Raw genomic sequence first — 23907 nt, forward strand, 5'->3', positions numbered from 1 at the left:
GCATCTGACTCACCGTGAGAAAAGTAAAAAACCAAAGGGACATATGACTGCAGAGACACCCTAGGACTTAAGTAGAAAGGGATAACTGAATCAACTCACTTTTATATTCTCTATGCAGATCTAATTTAAATACTGTTAAAGACAGGCTCAGAGATTAATGAAATCTAGTTGTCTTGGTTTTGCTACTGTAAGTAAGTCAAACCTAGTTAGTTTCCTCTTCTGGAAAATGTGGTCAGCCACCTGGGTAGAAAGCCTATATAGCTAAGGTAGAACACCAGAGAAAAATCTTTGAAAACATAAAAAAAAAAAAAAAAAAAGATAAAGAAAAGCCAAAGGCTTGGGAGGGGGGGTATAACCTTTGATTTTTCTGGCAATTCATAAATTATTAAGAGTTGTGAAAACTAGGGATGCCTGGGCGGCTCAGTGGGTTAAGCCGCTGCCTTCAGCTCAGATCATGATCTCAGGGTCCTGGGATCGAGCCCCACATCGGGCTCCTTGCTCAGCGAGGAGCCTGCTTCTCTGCCTCTGCCTGCCTCTCTGCCTGCTTGTGCTCGCCCGCTCGCTCTCTCGCTCTCTCCCTCTCTCTCTCTCTGACAAATAAATAAATAAATAAAATCTTAAAAAAAAAAAAAAAAGTTGTGAAAACTATGGCCACAGTAGATAGAACTGCCCATTAAAGAAATCGCTTTGAGAGAAAAAAATTTGAACCCTGCTGAGACACAGAAGATCCAAGAGTCCTTTGGTCAAAGCTACACTTGTAGAAAGGGCACCAATGTCTACCCGAATGTGCTGGGAGAGCCACTTCTAATTTTTAACAACGTTGTCTATAAAACTTTGCCTTCCCCACTAGAAAGGGGAGCCAGGGATCGTACCGTGTGTCCCTACAGCCAAGCACAGAGAAGGAATTAAACGTTTACTCAATGGAAGGATCTTGTTTTAACTTCTACCTTCAAGACTGAGTTCCCCTGTCCTTGAGTCCTCAGGGAAAACAAAATCGAGTGTTCCAGCTCTAATCCATCCGTACCTACTGCTCGGTGGCCTGCCACGTTTCAGTGACCCTTCTAGGCATCTGTGTGGGCAGCTGCCAGACAAAAGCGAGCGTCTCTGTGCCGGGCGCGGGCCGAGGGAACCCCTCGCTGGGGATAAGGGCCCGGCTCTCCCGACGCGCCGCGAAGCGCACAGGCTGTCGAATGCTGCGGACCTGACACCAACGCAACACAGCCGTGCTCACGCCGGACTGGACACCTCGGACGGCGTGGACAGAACGCAGGCCCAGCGCCACCCCGCACCCTGTCTGCAGCCGCCGCACCAGAGCCCGCGCCGTGCACAGCCGGCCGATTCCTGGTCGGGGACGCGGGAAGCTGGAGGAAGGGGACCCAGAAGCCCACACGAGCAATCGGAGAGGCACTTCACATGAACCCAGTATTACAAAGGCTGGGCTCAAATTTATGTCTTTTTAATTTAATTTCTCTAATAACTCATCTTTATTGTTTTTCTAAGTATCATTACAAATAAATGAGAATTTTCCTTAGAGTTGGTATTTCATCACAGATCATTTGCGCAGCACTGGTCCAACTCCCTTTGACCACATCACTTCTCCCCTCCTCAAACAGAATAAAACTTTCAACATGTTAAAAATTTTCCACAAATACCAGCCTTTCCAGATATTGTTTTCCCACTAGATGAGTTTATCATCTGCTCCAACCACACTGAATTGTTTTCAGTACAAACCTTCTGTCTTGCTTGCTCTTTTCCCTCAATGTTAAATACTTTCTCATTTATGTGTCATCATATTTTACATATGCTTTTAAAGTCAGATGCCACCCACTCCTCAAAGCCTTCTACCAACCGGACAGGCAGAAGTAAGCATTCCCTGACGTTCTCCGCTACCTCAAAGCGGCTCTCACAGGACTTTCTACAGAATACAAGTTTCTGGAACCTAAGAACAATACTGCATTCATCTGGCAACGCTACAGCACACAAAACGGGTCACCCAACTTGCTGAATGATGTTCAGACACAGCATTCTATATACGTATACCTACATATATACAGAGCATATGTACAAATGAATTTCACTCAAGAGATCAGAATACTCTGAAATCACACCAAAACTGTGTGTGTCCACTTTTCTTAAATAGTCCAGAGTCTTAAGAAACGACTACTCCGGGAAGAGCTCAGGTTTCATCAGCAGACAGACCTGCTTCTAGCCCAGGTCGAGCTAGCTTGGGGAAATTACCAGACAGAATATAAGCCTCAATTTCCTTACCTCAAAAAGGTAGTAACATTTACTTCAAACATTTGCTGTGAGACCTGAATGTGACCACCAATGGAAAGTCCTGGGATCAGGGAGAGTATGTGACAAGCACGCAATGATTTGCTTCCTTCCCGCCCTCCTCTCTCTCTTAAATAAGTTTCTACAGCAGTGAAGTGAGCAGGCTTAGGTCCTTTAAAGCTGTTTTAAATTACAAATTGCTGCCATCCCTTGAAAGCTGTGTTCAGACTCTTTCCTTGGAAATTGTCAACAGGGTTAGCTGTCTCTCAGAAACACCTATTTTTTTTAATCTGTCAACTTTAAATTTCAGCCCATCAATCAATTCTAATTACTATTTTCTTTACATGATAAACAAAAGATTTTCTTAAAAGTATATAACCCAACACTCTTAAGAGAAGGGACATCCTGATTTTAATGCATCCAAATATAGCCCTTTTCCTAGGAAGCCTTCCCTGACCTCACTGTACACCCCCCCGCCATTAATCTCTCTTCCTTCCACACCTTTGGGTTTACACATCCATCAACCTCTAGGAAACACCGCACCTCAAGGGAGGGTTAGCACTTCGTCTTCACAACCCCCAGCATTTCTGAGCACAACTGCACAAAGGAGCTCCATAAATCAACTCGGATACCTTTCTTCCATTTTCCAAATGGCAGCACAAGATGTTTAAGTAAGGGTTATTTAAAATTAAGATGGAATTTCTATCTCAAACTGTAGATTTCTCTTTCAACTTCCCGTTCTCTCAAAGTGTTAATGCAGCAATTATACTGTTGCTTGCAACTATGAATAGTAAGTTTAAAATGGGAGTTCTCATGAAAAAACATTGATAAAAATGCTTTGGCGACAAGTGACATTTTAAAAACTTTTTATTTTGAAGTACAGATCTACAGGACAACGGAAAACACAACACAGAAAGGCCTCCTCTACCCTTTACCCAGTTTCTCCCCAGTGCTGACATCCTACATCACTTGGTGGATCAAAAGGAAGAAACTGGCATGGAGACAACCCACACGCTGTATGTAGATTTCACACTCAGTGTTTCTACAGCTCTCTGCAATTTTATCACATTTGCAGATCTGTGTAACCACTACAAGATACCACCAAGATCCCTCAGACTCCCACCACCCTACAGCCACACACCACTATCGTCCCTAATCCCTGAACACCACCAGCAATCCATTCTCTAGCTCCATAACTGCATCATTTCAAGAATTTCCCACTCAGTGTGGGAAAGCACCGTCTCTTCAAAGAACGGTGACGAGAAACCTGGATATCCACATGCAGAAGATCGAACTGAACCCTCATCTTACATCGGGTACGAGATGGACAGACGATCTCGCTTAAGACCTGAAACTACGGAGCCACTGGAAGAGCGCCCAGGAGAAATGCCTGATGGCACCGGGCGTGGCGACGGTCTCCTGGCTACGGCACCCAAGGCACAGACAATACCAGCAGAAACAGACAAATGGAGCACTCAACTCGAAGACTTTCGTATGGCAAAGGACACAGTCCAGAGTGAAAGACAACCTACGGAATGGGAGAATACTCGCAAATCATATTTATTACCTAAAAAGGGCTAATATCCTGAGTACATAAAGAACTCATACAACTTGACAAAAAATCAAATAACCTGGTTAAAAATGGGTAAAGACTTGAACAGACATTTCTCCAAAGATGATTATTCAAAGGACCAACAAGCACATGAAAAGTTGCTCAACACCACAAGCCATCAGGGAAATGCAAATCGAAACTGTAAGAGACCATCTAACGCCGTCAGGACGGCCGCCGTTCAAAACAGACAGACGGGGTAATGACAAGTGTCAGCGAGGATGTGGAGAAGCTGGAACCCTGTGCACGGTGGTGGGAACGTAAAACAGTGTTACCACGAGGGAAAATATGGAGGTTCCTCAAAAACATTAAAAACAGAACCGCTCAATGCAGGTTCAACAACTGTGACATAGGCGCCCCTCACTGGGCGCGCGTTGATCATCAGGGGAGGAGCATGGCGCATGTGGGGGACAGAGTGTATGAGAAATCTCTGTAGTGTTTGCTCAATTTTGCTGTGAACCTCAACTATTCTAACAATAAAGTCTAATTAAAAAAAAAAACAAAACCACCCAGCACTACCATAGGATCCAGCAATCCCCCTTCTGGATTTATACCCCAAAAAACTGAAAGCAGGATCTCAAAGAGGTATTTACACGCCCGTGTTCACAGCAGCAATAACCACAAGAGGCAAGAGGTGGAGGTGAGCCAAGGCAAGAGGCACGCCTACGCACGAACGGAGAAACACCACGAGGTAGACGCACAAGACGGAACACGATGTAGCTTTAAAACGGAAGGACCCCGTGTCCAAGGCTACAGCTCGGATGACCCTCTCGGGCATCACGGTAAGTAAACAAGCCAGCCAGAAAACACCAATACTGTGAGATTCCACTGACAGGAGGTAAAGTTATTCAACTCCCAGAAACAGAAAGTAAAATGGTTACGAGCGAGGGGCAAGAGGGAAGGGGAAAGGGACCGTTGTTCAACGGGTGAACAGCTTCGGTTTTTCAAGATAAAACAGTTCAGGATATCTGGTTCCACAACCATGTGAACGTACTTAACACTACTGAAGTGGACACTTAAAAAGAGTTAAGATGGCCAATTTTGTGTTTTTTTACCACAATAAAAAGCATTTAACGGAAATGGAATCATTCGGTCTTGTAACCTTGTGAGATGAGCTCTTCTGGACCTGGCGGACTCCCCCGAGAGCATCCCGCTGTTTTGTCACCAGTCGTGTTTCTCTGCCTGCTGGGACACGGGCTCCACGGGATGGACGCACCGCGGTCTATTCACCCCCCGAAGGCTATCTGGGTCATCTGCAGTTTCAGCTCTACTAAAGCCACTACGACCGTTCACAGGTTTTTACAAGGACGTAAGTTTCATTTCTCTAAATGCCCGAACGTGCACCCGATGGGCGCTCAGCTGCCAACGGTTTCCCCCAGTGGCCGCTCCGTTTCATATCCCCGCCCCCCCCCCCGGCCCCACAAACGTAGGAGACCAAGTTCCTCTGCACCCAGTGGACAGCATTCGGTGTTTCTTTTCTTTTTTTTTTAAGTTTAGCTCTTCTAGTAGGTATGTAGTGACAACTTAGTGTGGTTTAAACGTGCACTTCCCTAACATCTAATAACGTGAACCATCTTCTCATCTGCCCATGTGCCACCTGAAATGCCTGTTCACACCTCTTGCTCATTTTCTAAAAGGACTGTTCTTCTTTGTTGCTGACTTTGGAGAGTTCTTTACATACTCTACAGTAACCCTTGCCAGATACTTAATGTGCAAATACATTCTTCCCGTCTGTAGCTCACCTTCTCATTTGTCTCTCACAAACCTAAGTTTTTTCATGTTGGTGATGCCCAGTTTACCAATATTCCTCTTTTAAAAAAAGAAAAAAAAAAGATTTTATTTGTCAGAGAGAGAGAGAGAGAGGGCAAGGCAGGGGGAGCAGCAGGCAGAGGGAGCAGCAGACTCCCCGCTGAGCAAGGCTCCATCCCAGGACCCCAGGATCATGACCTGAGCCAAAGGCAGACCCTTAACCAATCGAGCCACCCAGACAACCCACCGACAGTCCTCTTAAAGATCGTGCTTTCAATGCTGTGCATGGAAACTCGTCACCTAGCACCCCACCGTCTTGAAACCGAAACTCTAATACGCACACGAGACGTAAGAATAAGAAAATGACTACACGCACAGTTAAAATGTGAGCACACTCAAAAGCAAATCCACACGGTGCCTCCTAACATAACGGACATTTAGGAAAAAGTCCTAAATGTGATTTACTGTTCTTTAAAAGCAATGCTTACCTTACAAGATTAAACTAAAAACAGCTTTAAAACGTTTACTGCCAGGTAAAAATTTAAATGGGTTCTTTGTTGTTTACACTTTTTTTAACAGACCCTAACCAATGGGAATATGGACAAGAAAGCTGGAGAGAAGTCAAGAAGGAGCAAATGCAGCTTTTCTAAGTTATTAGATGCTCACAGAAAGCATAAATAAAAGGAAAATTTCCTCTTACCAAACTTCACTTTTCACATATCTTCTAGGACTGCGCATCATAAAAAGAGGTATACATCTCTACAGCAACAACAAAAAGATACTGTATCTTCGCCAACCCTTTCTCAGGGTGCCAGAAGCGGACAAGGGAAGAGCAGGATAAAAATCTCTGATTTACCTCACAAAGGCTAATACTACCACCGTGCATCAGGGGAAAAAATTTATAACGCGATATTTTAACATGCATGTATCTTATTTCCTAAAGAGGCGTTTTATTCTTATACTCGCATCTGCTCATTACCATAATTTAGAAAATGTTTGCTTTTTCTCGTCTGTACTTTACTGTACCTGGACAATGCCATCAACCAGATATAACACACTATGTTTACCTTGTCAGACTGTTTCCATACACATATTCTGTGCCTTTTCTCTGAGAAGTTATTTCCTACAAACACGGTATTAAACAGAACCTTGGAGTCATTATTTCACGTTTCAAATTCTAGCAAAAATATTTCTCAATAATTAAGAAAGGCAAAATTTTTAATCCTGAATGAAACTGGGTCCGTTAAAACAAAAGAACACTTGGCATTTACTTGCTTGAAGCAAGAACACATTCACACTGCAGTTAACCATAAAGTTAGTGTATCCGCCTCCAAAGAAAACAGAAGAGGAAGAAGAACTTGCACTGAAGGACCCAAAACCAAATAATCCAAGGACTGAAACTCGTGCTGATAAGGTAAACGAATACTCCACCTGAGAAAAGGAAATCAAACAGCAGCAAACAGTGACAGTCAAGCGATTTCCAGGTTTCCCCGCACCGGACCCCACTCTACTAATGCTCAACGCATCTTCACTTCAGGATCACGTTCACAAGCATCCCCAAACGCAAGGTGTATTTACATAGAAACTACATAATAAAACCGCAGACTCTGGTGGTATGTTACAGCAAATGCAGGAGACTACTATACTAACATCTACAGAGCGTAGAATTTACTTCAACTTTTAATACGCTCAGCAACATTTCAGGAAGTGAGATCATCCATTACAAAAGACTAATGGAGTATGTTTCATTCTGAGGTAGTTCATAGAAAATTAAACTACTACTGTTATAAAAAACTAAATTTCATTGCATTATCAAAAATAGTCACTGAATGACAGAAATTATTACTTAAAAATCAGACTCCCTAAGGTTAAGAAAATTCACTTACTCACTGAAATATTGACTTTCCCCCATCGGGGTGTCTGGGTGGCTCCGTCGGTTTAAGCATCTGCCTTTGGCTCAGGTCATGGTCCTGGGGTCCTGGGATGGAGCGGCAAGTGGCTCTGCCCTCTCCCTCCTCTGCCTGCACTCTCTCTCATTCACTCTCTCTTTCCCTCTCAAATAAATAAAATCTTTGAAAAAAATTAAGGCAGACTTTCCCCCAGTTTCACTGAGATGCGATGGACATCTAACACTGTACTTTTAAGGCATACGGCATAATGACTCGATGTGCGTGCACACGGCAAAATGAGGCTGAGAGTCTGGGCCACCACAGGTCACACACGCAATTCCTGCACTACAAGGGATGTGGTAAATGATACAACACCCCTCCCTCAATCACACTGTCTCACTTACGCTTTTTTTCTGACAGCATAAGAGATGTAGCAGCTCCACTATTTCCGTAATAGAGGAATTCACTTCTGGATATAAAATTCCCAGACTGTTAAACATTTAGGAGTATGATGCAATCTAAATTTACTTTCAGACTTCCCCTCCATTTCCATATTTTTAAACATTTTCTTCCATATGAGTCAAACAACTATTAAGAATATTAATAATTAGGAGGCACCTTAATGGATTCAGTTGGTAGAGCTTCCTGATCTCGGGACTGTCAGTCTGAACCCCATGTTGGGTGTAGAGATTCCCTAAACACATTTTTTTAATCTTAAATATATATATATATATTAACAGCATCTATTAAAGAGGGAGTTGCTGAGCAGCTCAGTTGGTTAAGTAACCAAGTCCTCCTCCTGGCTCAGATCATGATCTCCCGGGTCCTGGGGTCGACCATGTCAAGCTCCGCCCATAGTGGGGAGTCTGCTTCTCTCCCTGCCTCGCCCCCCCCCACCTCATTCCTCACCAGTTGCTGTGCACCATCTCAAGTGTGCACGTGCACTCTCTCTAAAATAAATAACATCTTTTAAAAAAATCCATTGAGGGGCACCTGGGTGTCCCAGCTGGTGGAGGATCCAAGTCTAGAATCAGCTCTCGGCTTGATCTTGGGGTTGCAAGTTCAAACCCTGTCCTGGGCTCCACACTGGACACGGAGCCGACTTAAAAATATGTATGTGTGTGTGTCTGTGTGCGCGTGTGTGCGTGTGTATAAAACATCGTGTTCATCACCCAGAATCTTCCCCCACTAGAGTATTCCTGTCAGTTTCTGCTTGTTTTAAATCGTTAATGAAATTGTATGTCAGAGTGCCAATACATTCTAGAAAGGCCAAGAAATACTAAATCTTTCAAACGCCTCCTTTTAAGTGTATTCTGTGAATGTCCTACCAAGCCCAGGGCTGCTGATGAAACAGCCCAACACAAAACCAGGAACTGCAGGGAGCGCGGCAGGGAAAGAGCTCCGGGGACCCACCACAGTACGACTCTGAACCCCTGGCTTCACAGCCACCTGCAGAACTCCTTTCAGAAGTGCATTATCCTGGGCATCAAGATATGTAGACTCTTTGGGCGTGAGACCAGGAATCTGTGTTTCCCCAAGTGATTCCACTGCACATCAAGCCTAAGAAACACACTTAACAAACTCAGCCCAACAACCTACTTTATAAGGGTAGTCAAGGAGATGAAGATTCGGGAGTCTTCCGGATTACTTTAAAATACACAATCAAAATTTCTACAGTAAAAGATGCAAATTATTTCATTGGTACTGTTTAAAAAAATTCTTCCTAGTTCTGGAATGAAAGGTGCCTACAGGACTCTAACTCTTAAAAATCTATTCCCCCAATGTTTAAAAAAAAACAAACCTCAAGTGATCTTAAAAAAAAAAAAGGGGGTGGAGAGGAGGCAAAAATGTCCTCGTATTCCTTATAAATGCTTGCCATATCATAAAATTGAGTACAGTAAGAGTAGAGAGCAAGTCCAACCAGTCCAAGGGGCGCCTGGGTGGCTCAGTTGGTTAAGCAACGGCTCTAGATCTCAGGGTCATGAGTTCAAGCCTCACTGCTGGGTGTGGAGCCCACTTTAAAAAAAAATAAATAATGTTTCCAAGTCCAACTAGTCCAAAATTTTTCTCATAGCTAACCACCAACACCAAAAGCTCAGCCCTACTTTCAGCTTGCGACTTTAACTCCCTGATTGGGCAGACTGTTGGCCTTAAGCACACAATGGCTACAATGTTTTCTCACCATTACTTTAGGAAGGAAGAGCACTTAGATTTTAATGTGTAGTGTTTTGTACAACACATTTTATTAAGATAGGAACATTTCCACAATCATTGTGGTAGTTACTGGATAAATTAACTCTGAATATTAAAATTTGTAAAATACTATTTCATGTTTGTGGTAATTACTGTTCCCTGGGAGGCAATACAGCCCATTAAAAACAACAAAGACAAAAATAAAACAAGTAAATAGTAAGTAAATAAATGCAAACAACAAAGTCTGCAAAGTAAGAAGGCCCGCAATTGAACGCACGCGCACCCCGCACCCCGCACCCCGCACCCCGCCCCGCGCACCGACTTCCTACCCCGTGACTCTGAGCACGTGCCTCAACCTCCGGAAGCCACGATCTCCCCATCAGGAGGGTTACACGAGACGATCGAGGAGACGGGGCCGCAGAGCGCCAGTACCAGGCTAGTCCTCAGGAAAGGTATGCACACATGAAAGAGATACAAGAATGTCTCCGAAGAGGCACACAGGAAACCGCTGATGGCTGTGTCCAAGAACAGAACCTGGGGCCCTCCGGGGGAGTGGAAAGGCTACACCATGTTGCGCTCTGTATTTTTAACCAGTGCATGTAATACCTTCTGGAGAAATAAAACAATTCTGAAGCACCTGGGACGGGTCAGATTTCTCAGTGTCGAGGAGCACGCACGGCTGCTGACCTGCGAGGGAGCCAGAGTCTAAGAATACCCACAAGGAAACACACGGCCCATCTGATTTCGAGCGCCTGTCAGGCGATCTCACTTCCTTCACAACAGCCACGATGATCTTAACCAAACAACCCTAAACCAGGGATTTTTCAACCTGGGTTGGTTTTAATCCCTCAGGGGACACCGGCAATAGAGACAGATCCGGCTGCCACAACTGAAGGGGTGTACTACCACCGGCACCCGGTGGGTAGAGGCCAAGGACGCTGCTAAGCATTCTGTAAGGCACCGTATCTGCCCCAAATGTCAGCAGTCCTGAGTCCCAGAAGGTCTGCAACCAAAGGGACCTGGTTCCTCACCCCAGTTCCCAACCAAACAGACACACAGAGTAAAGTGTCCCCTCAAGTAATGCGTGATGAAGTCCAACCCTGAAAGGTCAGCCTCATGAAGCTAACCAGCACGACCACTGCTGTTTAAGCTTCTGAGATCCCAGCAGCTAGAACGGCTTCCAGGTTCGTCTTCTAAACTCCACTCAACTCGTTTCAGGACTTTAAAGCATTCATCACTAAGCCTGTCAAAGTTCACGCTCAATGACTTGAGGAGATGACCGTTCTTTCCCGTTCCCAAATGACATCTGAAGAGCCACAAGCTCAAACGACGCCCTACTGACAACACACAACAGGGCCTTGACCTTAGAGAGTCGTTCTCACGTCTTTCCAGAGAACGTGATATCCCGACGTTTCACTTAATACACTGAGCGGGCATACTGTTCTGTCCATGTTAATTAAAATCCTCCAAATGCTGAAGAAATTAGGAAAAGTCCATTGTTTCTGATCAAGAAGACAAGAAAAATTAATCAGCAGTTCAGTAACTTTATAAGGAGGCTTGGAAAATGACACACCATACATCCTCCCCTCTGACCTTAAAGCCTGTGTTAACGGGCCTTATCACAAAGTCCACCAGCCGGGCGCGGCAGGCTCCGACCGGGGAGCCTGCGGGAGTCCTGATCTCCGGGTTGAGGGTTTGGGTCCCATCGAGGCCTAGGAATTACTCAACAATAAAATCTTAAAGAAGAGTCAACCACGAATGAAGAACTTTGGAAAATATTTTATCAACATTTGGGCTTCGTCTTGCCAAAAAGTGCAAAACTGAACCGAGAGGGCACCGACATCTAGCGCTGAGCAGGAACGTCCCTCTGCGGACACTGCTGGTCACACTTTACGGTCCTGGTAACTGCCTGGCTTCTCGTACCCCTTTTAAAGTGCATGTGCTCCCCGCCGGGCGGGAGCCGGACCCTGTCTCAACACACGCAGTGCGCCCGCACTAAGAGACCCTTAGGAAGGACCCCCCGCGAGACAGACGCACACCCCGATCCTCCCTCCGAGACCAAACAGACGAAGAAACGACACGTCCACAAGAACTCGAGGTGCGGTACGGCGTTTGCTCCACCGCGTCCCCGCAGAGCTGCCCCGTCCCCCGGAGTCCGTCCCCGTGCGCACCCACAACTTTGCTCCCGGTCCAACCCTGCTGGCTCATGGTCTAATAATAACCCTGACCCTGACACGGTCTGTACCAGCCCCTGACAACCTTCTTCTGGAGGCCACCAGGTGACTCAGGCGGCGGCGGCGGTCCCGGGGCGCCGGGGCGGGGGGGGGGGAGGGAGGGACTCGGGGGGCTGCAGGCGCGCCCCCTCCGCCCGGCCCGCCGCCGCTCGGCCGCTCCCCACGCCGGCAGCACGTGGGGCGGCATTGTGAGCCCGCGCACCCCCCGCGCACCCCCCGCGCACCCCGCGCACGCCCGCCCCAGTGCGCATGCCCCGCTCGCACCGTCCTGGCGGAGTCGGAGCCAACCCCCTAAAAAGTCCACCTGGAAGCCGCAAACGGCCGGGGCCGGGACGATGGGGGGAGGGGGCCGCGGGCCCCGCCGGGAGGCCGGCCCGGGCCGCCGCCCCAGCCCGGCCCGAGCGCCGCGGCCCCGGGGGCTCAGCGGGCCGGCGCGGGGGGCCGCGGCGCTCGCAGCACAAAGCCCGGGGCCGGCCCGCGCCCACCCTCCCCGGCGGGCGGGCGGGCGCGGCGGGCGGGCGCGGCGGGCGGCGGGAGCCGTGCCAGGCGGAGGCAGGCCGGGCGGCCCCCCGCACCCGCCCGCCCGCCGGCCGAGCCCCGCGCGCCGCGGCCGCCCAGGCCGGCGCTTTTGTTGTCCGCCCAACTCCGCGGCGCCGCGCCGCCGGCCAGAAGTTTTGCGCGCCTCCCTCCGCGGCCCGGGCCGCCTCCCCTCGCCGCCGCTCGCCGCCCCTCGCCCGCCCGGGCCCCGCCCGCCCCGGCCCGGCGCCCCGCGGCCCGCCGGCCCACACGACCCCCCGACCCCTCCCGGGCGCCCCCCTGCCCACGCCGGCCGCACCTGAGCCCCGGGGCCCGCCCCTCCGGGCCCCCGCAGCCCCTCCCCCGCAGCGTCCCACCGGGCGGTGGGGGAGGGGGCGGGCGCCGGGCCCGGGGCCCGCGGCGGGGCCGCGTCCCCGCCCCCGCCCCCCTCCCGACGCCGGCCCAGCGCCGGGCCCGGCCGGACGGGCGCCCCGGGCTCGCCCGCGGCCCGCCCGCCCCGGAGGAGGGAGCCCCCGGCGGCCGCCGCTCCCCGCGGCCCGGCCCGGCCGGCGCCCCGCCGCCAGCCCGCGCTCACCCGCCAGCTGTCTCCGCAGCAGCAGCGCCGACTGCAGCTCCGTCATCCTCCCGCCGAGGGCCCGGGCCGGCGCCGGGGCTTCCGGGGGGCCGCGCGCGGGCTGTGGCGGCGCCGGAGCCGGGGGTGCTGGCGAGCGCCGGAGCCGGGGCAGGCCGGGCCGGGGCGGCGGGAGCGGCGCCTCGCTGCCGGCGCGGGTCCGCTCGGCTCGGCTCCGCACGGCGCCTCACGCCCGGAAGGGGAGGGCGCCCGGGCGGCCGCGGCGCGCACTGGGACTCCGCTCGCCCGCTTCCCTCCTCAGCCCGCCCGTCGGCCCCGCCGGTGCCTTCCCCCGCCACTGCCTCACGGCACGCAGGGCCGCTCCGCGCAGGCGCGCTGGGGCTGCCCCCCTCGGCTCGGCCCGCCCGCAAGCCCGACCCCTCGGCGGCCCGGCCCCGCCCCCGGCGCCGGAGCCCCGCCCCCCGCGCGCCGCCGCCGGCCGCCGCCATCTTGAGGAGGTCCGGCGCGGCCGACGCCCCGTGGACGCCATGCCGGGAAGGTCTCGGGGCGCCCGGACGTCGCCCCCCCGGGTGGCAGCAGGGGGGCTGGAGCGCCGCGGCCGACGGGAGCGGCGGCCGGTCGGTCGGTCGAGCCGAGCTTGGCACCGCTGTGCCCCGCTGGAGGTGGGCCCCAAACGGGCCTCCCGGGCGCTGGTCGTTCACGTTCCAGAAGGCGCGGAGACTCCGGGGGCGCAGGGCTGCGCACCGGCCGGACACACGCGGCGACCCCCGGGCAGGGGCCGCGCGGTTCGAAACGCGGAGCCGGGGGCGCCCCCTCTCCCCGCGGCGCCGTCCGGGCCGGAAACCGCGAGGGCGCCGGCGCGCACACGTTCCCGTCGCGGACGCCCGACCCGGCCGCCCGACGCCGCCGCGGCCCGCGCCCGCCCCGGAGCCCCCGCAGAGCCCCCCGGGAGCCCGCGCCCGCCCCGGAGCCCGCGCAGAGCCCCCCGGGAGCCCGCGCCCGCCCCGGAGCCCCCGCCCCGCGCGCCGGGAACGCGAAGCGACCCCGCAGACCCCGGCGCGTGAGGCCGGACGCGCCCGCGGCGGCCCCGGGGCAGGGACGGGCCCCCAGAGCGCTCGAGGGTGTCTGCGTGGGGGCGGCGAGCGGCCCGGGACGGCCCCGGCCTGGGATCGCTGGGGGGGGCTCCGGGGGGCGGCCGCGCGGCTGGAAGAAACCAGGCCTGGGGGGCCCTGCAGCCGCCCGGCTCCCGCTGAACGACAGCCCCGCCTTCTGCACGGGACAAACTTTTAAGACAAACTTCGGGGGGCGCGTGGGTGGCTCAGTGGTTGAGCCGCTGCCTTCGGCTCGGGTCATGGTCTCAGGGTCCTGGGATCGCCCCGCATCGGGCTTTCGGCTCGGCGGGGAGCCTGCTCCCCTCCCCCGCCTGCCTCTCCGCCTGCTGCGCCCTCTCTCTGTCAGATAAATGAATTTAAAAATAATAATAAAATAAAAAATAAAACAAACTTCGGTTTTATGGAAGCAGCCAGTGCGCAGAGTTCGTCATCGCTGCGTTCCGGCTCTCGGAGATGCCCTCCCCGCCCCGAAATCCCGCTGCCCCTGCCGACCCCAGTCGGGCACGAAGCCCCTTCCGGGAGCCGCGCGCATTCACCCCGCATCATCCACGTTGATGCTGCTCCCGACGTGGCCGTTCTAGAGCCTCTGCGCTCCCGCTGCGTCAGGTGACGGTGCAACCTCGCGTTACCTTCCAGCAGTCATTCTCCTAATATCATTAAATCGTCACCCTGTATCAATCAGTAGTCTTCATATTAATAGTTGTTAGGGCAAGAGCAATGTGTACACTGTTGTGACTTTGTAAATGTTGACTGTAATGGGTTATAATTGCATTTGTTCCTTAACACAGACTTTTTTTTTTTTTTTTTTTTTTTTTTTTTTTTTGCCTAGAGTTTCTGAGGATTCCTTGTTTTCCCAGTGTCTGGAGTATAATCAATATCCTTACTTTCCCCACCCCACCCCACCCCCGGTTACTGTATTCTATCAAGCCCTTTTTCTTCTAAATCTCCGTCCTTGAAGCCTATACACACCCCTCTTATCAGGCCTGGTTGTCTTGAGCCATGCCTGCCATCAGGACGTCTTCTAGGGTTCCCCGGGACCACTCTCCTGGGCTCCAACTACGTCATCCCATATCTCAAGCATAATTCTTCTTTGTGTGTTCTTTCCTTTTGCTGGAGTGTATTATCAGATCATTCTGAGATGTATATATGGGGCAAATTTTCTAAGTCCTTCTATGTCCAAAAATGTCAAAGATTTAAACATCTAAAACTTAATGCCAGCTTAGCTGGGTATAGAATTTTATGTTTAAAATCATTTTTTTTCAGAAATATGAAATTATTGATCCATTGTCTTTTGACATTCGGCAATGCTGCTAACTCTTGTTCCATTGTAGATGACCTATTTTTTTTCTTGGATATTTGTTGCATTCTCTTATTACATCTGGTATTTTAAGGTATGGTGATAGCACACCTTGGTATGTCTATAGGGTGCTCTCTTTTTGTAATTGTGCTCACAGTGAATTTTGCGGTGAAACAATGGTTGTTTCATTTACATGTAGAGATGAACATAGGATAATGAGATAGTCTGCATTTACCTAGAGTATAAAAAATTATTTTAAAAAGTAATTGATAGGTGCCTGAGTGGCTCAGTCAGTTAAGCTTCTACCTTTGGCCCAGGTCATAATCCTGGGGTCCTGGGATTGAGCCTTGCTTTGGGCTCCCTGCTCATCGGGGAGCCTGCTTCTCCCTCTCCCTCTGACCCTCCTCCCTGCTCATGCTCTCTCTCTCTCTCTCCTTCTTGCTCTCTTGTTCTCTCTCTCAAAGAAACAAATAAAATCTTTTTTTTTTTAAAGCAATCGAGGGGCGCCTGGGTGGCTCAGTGGGTTAAGCCTCTGCCTTCAGCTCGGGTCATGATCTCAGGGTCCTGGGATCGAGCCCCCATCGGGCTCTCTGCTCAAGGGGGAGCCTGCTTCCCGCTCTCTCTCTGCCTGCCTCTCTGCCTACTTGTGATCTCTCTCTCTCTGTGTCAAATAAATAAATAAAATCTCTAAAAAAAATAAATAAAATAAAAAAGCAATTGATATTTGTATGTTGATCCAGACACCTCACTAAGCTCTGATCACTTATCTATAGATTATTTTGATTTTCTACAAAAATAATATGTGTCCAAATAGTGTCATTGCTATGTCTTTCTTTTGAAACATTGTTTCTCTTTGTTGCCTCTCCATGCAGGCTGGGATCTCCAGCAGAGTTGCCTAGAAGACATGGTAGTGGGTGCCCTTGTCTTCTTCCATTTTTAAAGGGACTGTTTCAGTGTTTCGCTATTAAGTCTCATGCTGCAGTTTGGTTTTTGGTGTCTTGTTTTGTTTTGTTTTTTGTAGATCCTTTGAACAGATTAAGGATGTTCCTTGCCATACCTTGCTAATTTAGATTTATTCTTATAATAATCCCCAAATCTTTATCTCCTCTGCGGATCTTTCACCAGAAGCTGCTATTGGCACATTCACCTAACGTTGTATTCACTTACTTTAAAAGTGTTTATTGAGCACCTGCTGTAAGCTAAAGGTGGGTTTTAGGGGTACCTGGTGGCTCAGTTGGCTGAGTGTCTGACTCTTGATTTCCACTCAGGTCACGATGTCTGGGTCGTGAGATTGAGTCCTGTGTCAGGCTCTGTTCTCAGCGTGGAGTCTGCTTGGGATTCTCTCCTCCCTCTACGCTTTCCACTCATGTGCACTCTCTCTCTAATTAAAATAAAAAATATGGGGCGCCTGGGTGGCTCAGTGGGTTAAGCCTCTGCCTTCAGCTCAGGTCATGATCTCAGGGTCCTGGGATCGAGCCCCGCATCGGGCTCTCTGCTCAGCGGGGAGCCTGCTTCTCCCTCTCTCTCTGCCTACTTGTGATCTCTCTCTCTGTGTGTCAAATAAATAAATAAAATCTTTTTTTTAATAAATAAAATAATAAATATGGTGATTTTTAAGACAAGGTCTGGGAGTAAACTAGGCACATCAGGTCAGATCCCTACTCATGGCGCCAATAACCAGTAGGAGAAAACAGTCAGTAAAAGAACCTAAACAAATAAGAAACAATTCAGCTTTGGATTGCAATCAGGGAAATGATGGAAATAAATGGGGTGAGTGAATGACTCAAGAAAAAGGGTCTATACTAGATAAGGTAGTCGGGGAAGGCCTCTCCCAAGAGAAGGTATTTGGACTGAGATCTGCATTCCAAATAGGAGATACAATTTGAGGATGCCAGGCAGGGGAAGCAGCTACTGTTCAGGCCCTGAGAGAGGTAAGAGGTCAGCTTGTCCAAAGGCTAGAAAGCTGAGCATGGGTGGGCTGGGTCCTCTGGAGCCCAGTGAGGAGGGCCCCAGGAGAGGCAGGTAGGGACCATCTTGCAAGGGGCCTTGCTGACCACAGCAGAGAGTCTGGATTTTAGCTCAGTCGTGGTGGAAGCCTTGGCAGGGGTGTGATCTAATTTACATGGTTGAAATCTCCTTTGGTGCTTATAGAGAAGAGAAGAGTTTTCTGGAAGACCCGTTGGAAGCCTACTGCACGAGATGCAAAAAATGGGATGGCTCGAACCAGGACAGGGGTGGGGATGGTGACAGGCGTGAGAAAGGGGATGGGGAAGGGATTTGAGATACATCCTCGGAGTCAGAAGGAAGGGCTTGCTGGCGGATTGAATGTAGGTGAATGGGGAAGACGATTCCTAGGTTTATGACTCCTGGAATAACTGAGCTGGTTTGAAAAAGGCGGAAGGGAAAATGGGTTTTGGTGTGGGGTTATCTACTTGGAGGACGTCTTTTTTAGCTGTTTATTAGGCATCCAAGCAGAGATGTTGAATTAGCAGAGAAGAGAGAGAAGAGGCCAAAGCTACAAGATAGCACATTTGGAGAAAGCAGCATAGGCTTCTCAGGGAGAACGTGAAAGTGTGGTAAGATGTTTTTTCCTTAAGCCTGAAAATGAGCCCAGCCGTCTGAGCACCCAGCCCTCTGAGGTCAGGTGGAGGAGGAGGAGGAACTGGAAGTAGAGGCTGAGAAAGTGGACAGAAGGAGAAAACCTGAGATGGGAGGCCATGTTCCTGGGAGGAAGGGATGGTCAGCTGTCACATGCTGCTGAGAAGGATGTGGGCCAAGACATGTACACTGAACCTTGAACCCAGGCCCCTGTTGCTTGCCTGGACGGGAGAAGCTTGGTAGAGCACCCCGAGCGCCATGGGCTAAAGGCCGAACGAGGTGAGAGGCCACGGGTCTCGGTGCCGAGGGCTTACACGCAGTTTGTGGTCAGGAACTGAGAGCTCATAGATCCAGCTCACTAATATTTTTTCTGGTGATGTTCAGCTGGTCGGGTGCACGTGGAGAAGGACGATGGCTGGATGCCCCGGTCTGTAAGTGGAGAGAGATGAAGACAGGCGAGTGCGTTGAGGGTGTGTGAAGACAGCGACTATGTCTTGTCTGAATAGAGAAGGATGTGAAAACCTGATCGGTAGCAGAGAAGTGATACCTGATCGGTAGCAGAGAAGGGATACAAATAATGGAGTCTTGATGAGGTTGAAGAACTGCGTGGCACAGTCACTAGACCAAACAAGCTGGGAGGACAGGAAATGCCAGTCGTGGTGCGTGGCTTGGAATCCAGAATTCAGTTGTGATCTGTTTATGGTGCCGAGGCTGTGTCACGTGAAGGTGGGACAGGCTGGCTGGTGGGGGGGGGGGGGCGGTCAAGGAGGTGACAGGCAGGAGTCCTGGATAGGTCATTCCTGTGGGTCATGAAGTCCCCAAGGACAATGACTGCAGTGGGACGGAGAGGACGGCTGCGAGGCCGGAGCTAAAGTCGTTGGTGAATGGGTCCGTCAGGACTGGCAGTGGACCCACCAGATGGCATTGGCTTCGAAAGAGCTAGGGGTCAGGGAAAGAAAAGGAAAAACGTCTGGAAGGGAGCAGCAGAGGCTAGGCCTGCCGGCACGGGGACTGGCAGAGAGTCAGTGAAACAGCCTTCCCTTGAGAGGGTGAGGACAGGGTCCTTACGTGAGGGGCGCCCGCGAGCACCTCTGACCGCGCGACGGAAGCTCAGTGCCTCCTCTCCAGACCTGCTCCGTCTTGAGCAATGGTGCCCACTCACCTGGGTCAGACACCGGAGGGTCAGTCTTGGTGCCTCCTTCTCCCCGCTAGAGCTGACCGATCACCAAGGCCTAAATGTTCCCTCCTTCCTATTCCTGTGGACGCTCCTTGATCCAAGCCTGTGGCCACTGCCAGGGCCTCGGTGAGGGTCTCCTGGCCACTGGTCTTGACACACTCTCCCCTCATCTAGTCTCTGCAGCCACAGAGAAACATCCAAAATGCAAACCTGCTGTTGTCTCGTTCCGACTGGAACCTCCCCAGTGGCCCCGTGTGAGGCTTAGATCGAAGCTCCCAGAGATGGTCTGCCCTCCCCTGGGGCTCCAGCTCCGTCCTGAATCCCTCCTCCTCGGCCTCTTGTGAACACTCTCCACCCCTGACTGCACTTTTCTCCGTTCTCCAAAAGCTCAAGCTGTTTGAGTTCTGTTTATTGTTTCTTCGCATGTTTGTTTTTGGCACCTTTGCTGTAGCAGTGGCCCAGAATATTCTTTACTGATAGGCACCCGGAGGACTCCTGCTAATTCGTTATTCAGGTCGAGGAAGGAAGCAATTCCCTCCTTTCTCGATCTCAAAAGTAATCTTACTTTCTGCTTCCCACGTCCAGCGCGTACACCATCTCCTGTCTCAGTGCTGTCGTGCATATCGTGGTGTTTCTCCTGCTCAGGTGTCTGTAAGCCTTGCGACGGCAATTTCCTTCTCTGTCCTCGGAACTCAAAGCGACGATGCTGCATGGTGGGCGCTCGGCAAATATCTGTTGAGTGAATAAGTCGACTCCATTAAACTAATAACAGGATAATCTTTCAAAATTGCTCTAGGCCGATGCTTATTAAATCCGGCGAAGGGTGGCACAGAGTGGTGTGGCGAGGTGTTCTCAAGGCTGCAGAAGTCTCTCTTGGGTTGTTACTAGTCTGGCTCATGTTCTTGAGATTAGCAAGTAAACAGCCCTTAAAGGCAGCCCTGTAACTGTACAGGCTTGTATCAGGAAAGAAAAAAGATGGAACACTTCACAAGCTAAGCACGTACGGGAAGAGTCAGAAAAACAAAGGAAGTCCCAGGAACGGCACCGAGGCCGCCGGACAGCCCAGGTACAAAACACATGCAGCAGGACCCCTACCTCACGCCACATGCGAAGATGACCTCGAAATGGATCGGGCGCGTGAAGACAAGGGCTGAAACTAGAAAACACTGAGGGAGATCTTCGTGACCTAAGGTGAGGCCGTGTTTTCCTAGACGCCACAAGCAACAAAAGAAAGAGTCAATACATTGGACTCACCCAGACTGAAAACTCTGTGCTTCACAGGACACCAGCAAGAAAGTGAGAAGAGAACCCCAGGCACGTGAGAAAAGCTTCACAAGTCACATATCCATCAAGGACTCGTGTTTAGAATATGTCAAGAGCTCCTACAACTCAATAAAAAGACAAATAACCGATTTAAAATGAGCAAAAGATCTGAACCGCATCTCTCCCCAGGAGACAGACCAATGGCCAATAAGCCCTTTGAAAGGACCTCCACGTTACTAGCCTTCAGGGAAAGAGGGATGCCTCACATCCCCCGATGGGTAGACTGGAACCCTCATAGGTGGTCAGCAGAAGTGTGAAATGGGGGCGCCTGGGTGGCTCAGTGGGTTAAAGCCTCTGCCTTCAGCTCAGGTCATGATCACGGGGTCCTGGGATCGAGCCCTGCATCGGGCTCTCTGCTCAGCGGGGAGCCTGCTTCTCTCTCTCTCTCTCTCTCTCTCTCTCTCTCTCTGCCTGCTTGTGATCTCTCTCTCTGTCAAATAAATAAACTATTTAAAAAAATAAGTGTGAAATGGTGTAGCCAAGGTGGAGAACAGGCTGAGACTCAGAAAGTTCAGTATAGAATTTCCATACAACTCAGCAGCTCCACTCCTAGGCATAGCCCAAGAGAAATGAAAACATGTTCACACAAAACCTTGTACAGGAATGTTCATGGCATTGTTACTTGTAATAGTGAAAAGGTGGAAACAATTCAAATGTCCATCAACTATCAAGAGGATAAGACCTGCACTGGAATATTATACAGCCGTAAAAAAGGACCAAGCACGCATACACGCCCCAGCAGACATGAACCTGGAAGACATTGCTCTAACTAAAAGGAGCCAGACACAGATGATTCTGTTCACATGAAATGCCCGGAATAAAGAGACAGAATGTAAATGAGTTGTTGCCTCGGGATGGGGTCAGAGGGTGGGTAAGGATGGAGAGGAACAGCTAATGGGCACAGAATTCTTTTTAGAAAGATGACAGTGTCTTAAAATAAGTTGTGGCGATAGCTGTACAAGTCTGTGAACACACTAACAACCCCTGGGTTAGGCATACTTTTCCTGGTGCATTGTATGAAATTATGGAAATTATACCTTAATAAAGCTGTTATAAAAATATATGCAAAGAAATGGGAAACATGTCAGAACCAAGAGTACGAGACAGAAAAGGGAAGCAACAGGAAAACCAGCAAAGACAAACAACGAGGCCGACGGACAGTGCTGACGAAGTCAACAAGACTCCTGCAAACTTGACCAAGAAAAGAGAGAGCACTAGGGCGCCCGGGTGGGGCAGTCAGTGCACCATCCGACTCTCGGTTCCGGCTCCCGTCATGATGTCAGAGCCGTGGGGTCGAGGCCCGCGTCAGGCTCCGCACGGAGTGTGGACTCTGCTTGGGCTGCTTCCCCCACAGCCCTCTGCCCCTCCCCAGCCCGCTTGCCCGCGCTCACTCTCCCGCTCGCTCTCTACAGCAAAAATAAATAAACTAAAGCCTGCCGGAGTGCACGTTCTACCGGGACCTGACAGCGAGTAGATCAGTCAGCCAAAGATCCTTGCAGCTCCGGACAAGCGCTGTGAGGGAAGTAAGATGGGGTATCACGGAAGGCTGCCTGGAGATGACCCTAGCCGAGGCAGTCATGGAGGGCTTCTCCGAGGCGGTGACATCTAAGAGGAGGCAGCAAGGAGAAGTCGCGGGGCCGGTGGCCTACGGCACGAAGAAGGCTTGGGGCCGGGGCCGGGGCCGGAGGAAGGAGGGCAGGGGACGCGGTCAGAAGGTCACGGCACTCTCTTTGCAGCGGGAAGTTTGGAGGAGTCTCTTCTGGTTAAGATGTTTGACTATGAAAGGGGAGAGAGGCAGGGCAGCAGCTCGGGACAAATCTGTGTGCGTGGCCCGAAGAAGAGGGGACCGTCCTCAGTTACTTGTCCTCCCACCATCCCCCCTCCCAGGCGCTCTCCCAGGTTTGAGTGGCAAACGCCCTGCTTGTTTGGTTGTGACGAAGTGACAGTCCACACGGAGACGTCGGTGGTTCCCCCTAAAGAGTCATTAGCTTCTTCATCCCTCAGCTCTCCCACGTGTAAACGGGGAAGGAACCCACGTGCCTCCGGAAGGTGCCGAGGGTGAGGCCTCGGGGCCCCCCGAGAAGGGGTTTGCCGGACTCCAAGCTTCCCACGGGCTCCAGAGCAGCCCGGCCACCCTCACGCCCACCGGGGTCCTCACAGAGACCCTGACGGTCCCTCGGGACAGGGGAAGGGGTTCCCAAGCTCCGTAGGAGGCAGAGCGGACGGCAGCCCGGGGAGTCGGCTCCGCTCGGGTCGCCGCCATCCTCCCGGAGCGCACACCGTGGCCAGAAACCCGAGCCTGCTCCGATCTCGCTTCCAGAAAGCCTGACCCCCTCACCCGTCTCAGTGTTCGCCGGCCGTAGCAGCAGGGAAGGTGGCGCGGACCCTAGCGGGCCCGCTGGCAACGGGGCCAGCACGCAGAGTGAGCACAGCTGACCTTTTCCAGAAAGATGACTGCGGAGGCGCTGAACGACAGCTGGCCGCGGCCGGACGCTGGGGCCAACGGAGAGGCGTTTGTTGTTGGGTTTGGGTTGTGTTGTCTTTCAGGGTGAAGGACTTGAGAGCGAGCCAGGCGTCGACGGCAAGGCACCCGTGAAGGAGGGAACGGGAGGGCAGTGGGCTGCCCAGGGCGCCCTAGAAGTGCGCAGTGGAAGGGGATGACACCTTCCGTCGGAACCGGGGGAGAGGGAGCCGAAGCGCAAGCAGGTGGTCGTCAGTGTGGGGTGGAGGCAGGACCCTGCGGCTGAGATGGGGGCAGGGTGCTGGTGGTCTAAGAAAGAGAACAGTGGAGACGGCTGACTGGGGAGCGAGGAAGCCTGGACGGCCAGGCAGCCTGGGAGGGAGCGCAGCCGACCTTGGCGACGCGAGTGAAGGTGCTGGGCGCCCTGATGGGAGACTTTCCTCCACAGTGCTCCCCTGCCCAGATGCAGACTCAGAGGAGACGGGGAGTTGGGACGCCTGGGGGCCGCTGTGACAAGCATGAGCGTGACTCGCTGGATGCCCGGTCACTGCAGACACAAGCACTTCAGAGGATCCTGTTCTGATCCCAGTGTTCTTCCAGTCTGATGGGGAAGCTCTGACAAGGATTGATTGATTGGTCGGTGCCCATTAGGGGCTTCAGAGTCACGACCCTGAGCTCGAGACCGGAGCTGAGATCAAGAGCCCGATGCTCACCGGACCGAGCCTCCAAGTGTCCCCAGACCAGGCTCTTCCGGTCTGTGTGTGCGTGGCATGACTGGGAACTTGACAATCTCGTGATCCGCGTGCTGCAAACATGTGCCAGAAAACGGATGGTGCCTGTAACGGGATTTGTTTTCTGGGTAGCCCCCCGGCATCTTCTGTAC

At 51.6% G+C, this 23907-nt stretch overlaps 1 protein-coding gene across 1 annotated transcript in view; it reads right to left on the reverse strand.

The window, feature by feature from the left end:
• UBE2G1 (ubiquitin conjugating enzyme E2 G1) overlaps positions 1-13395 on the reverse strand; it is a 100574-nt gene extending 87179 nt beyond the window's left edge. The window contains exon 1 of the mRNA XM_080825610.1: positions 13060-13395. Within this exon, the coding sequence (XP_080681736.1) occupies positions 13060-13105 (46 nt within the window). The 5' untranslated portion in view covers positions 13106-13395. The remainder of the gene's footprint in view (positions 1-13059) is intronic.
• Positions 13396-23907: the final 10512 nt, after the last annotated feature.

This window comes from Martes martes (genome assembly GCF_963455335.1).
Source record: "Martes martes genome assembly, chromosome: 16".
In the NCBI taxonomy this organism is placed as follows: domain Eukaryota; kingdom Metazoa; phylum Chordata; class Mammalia; order Carnivora; family Mustelidae; genus Martes; species Martes martes.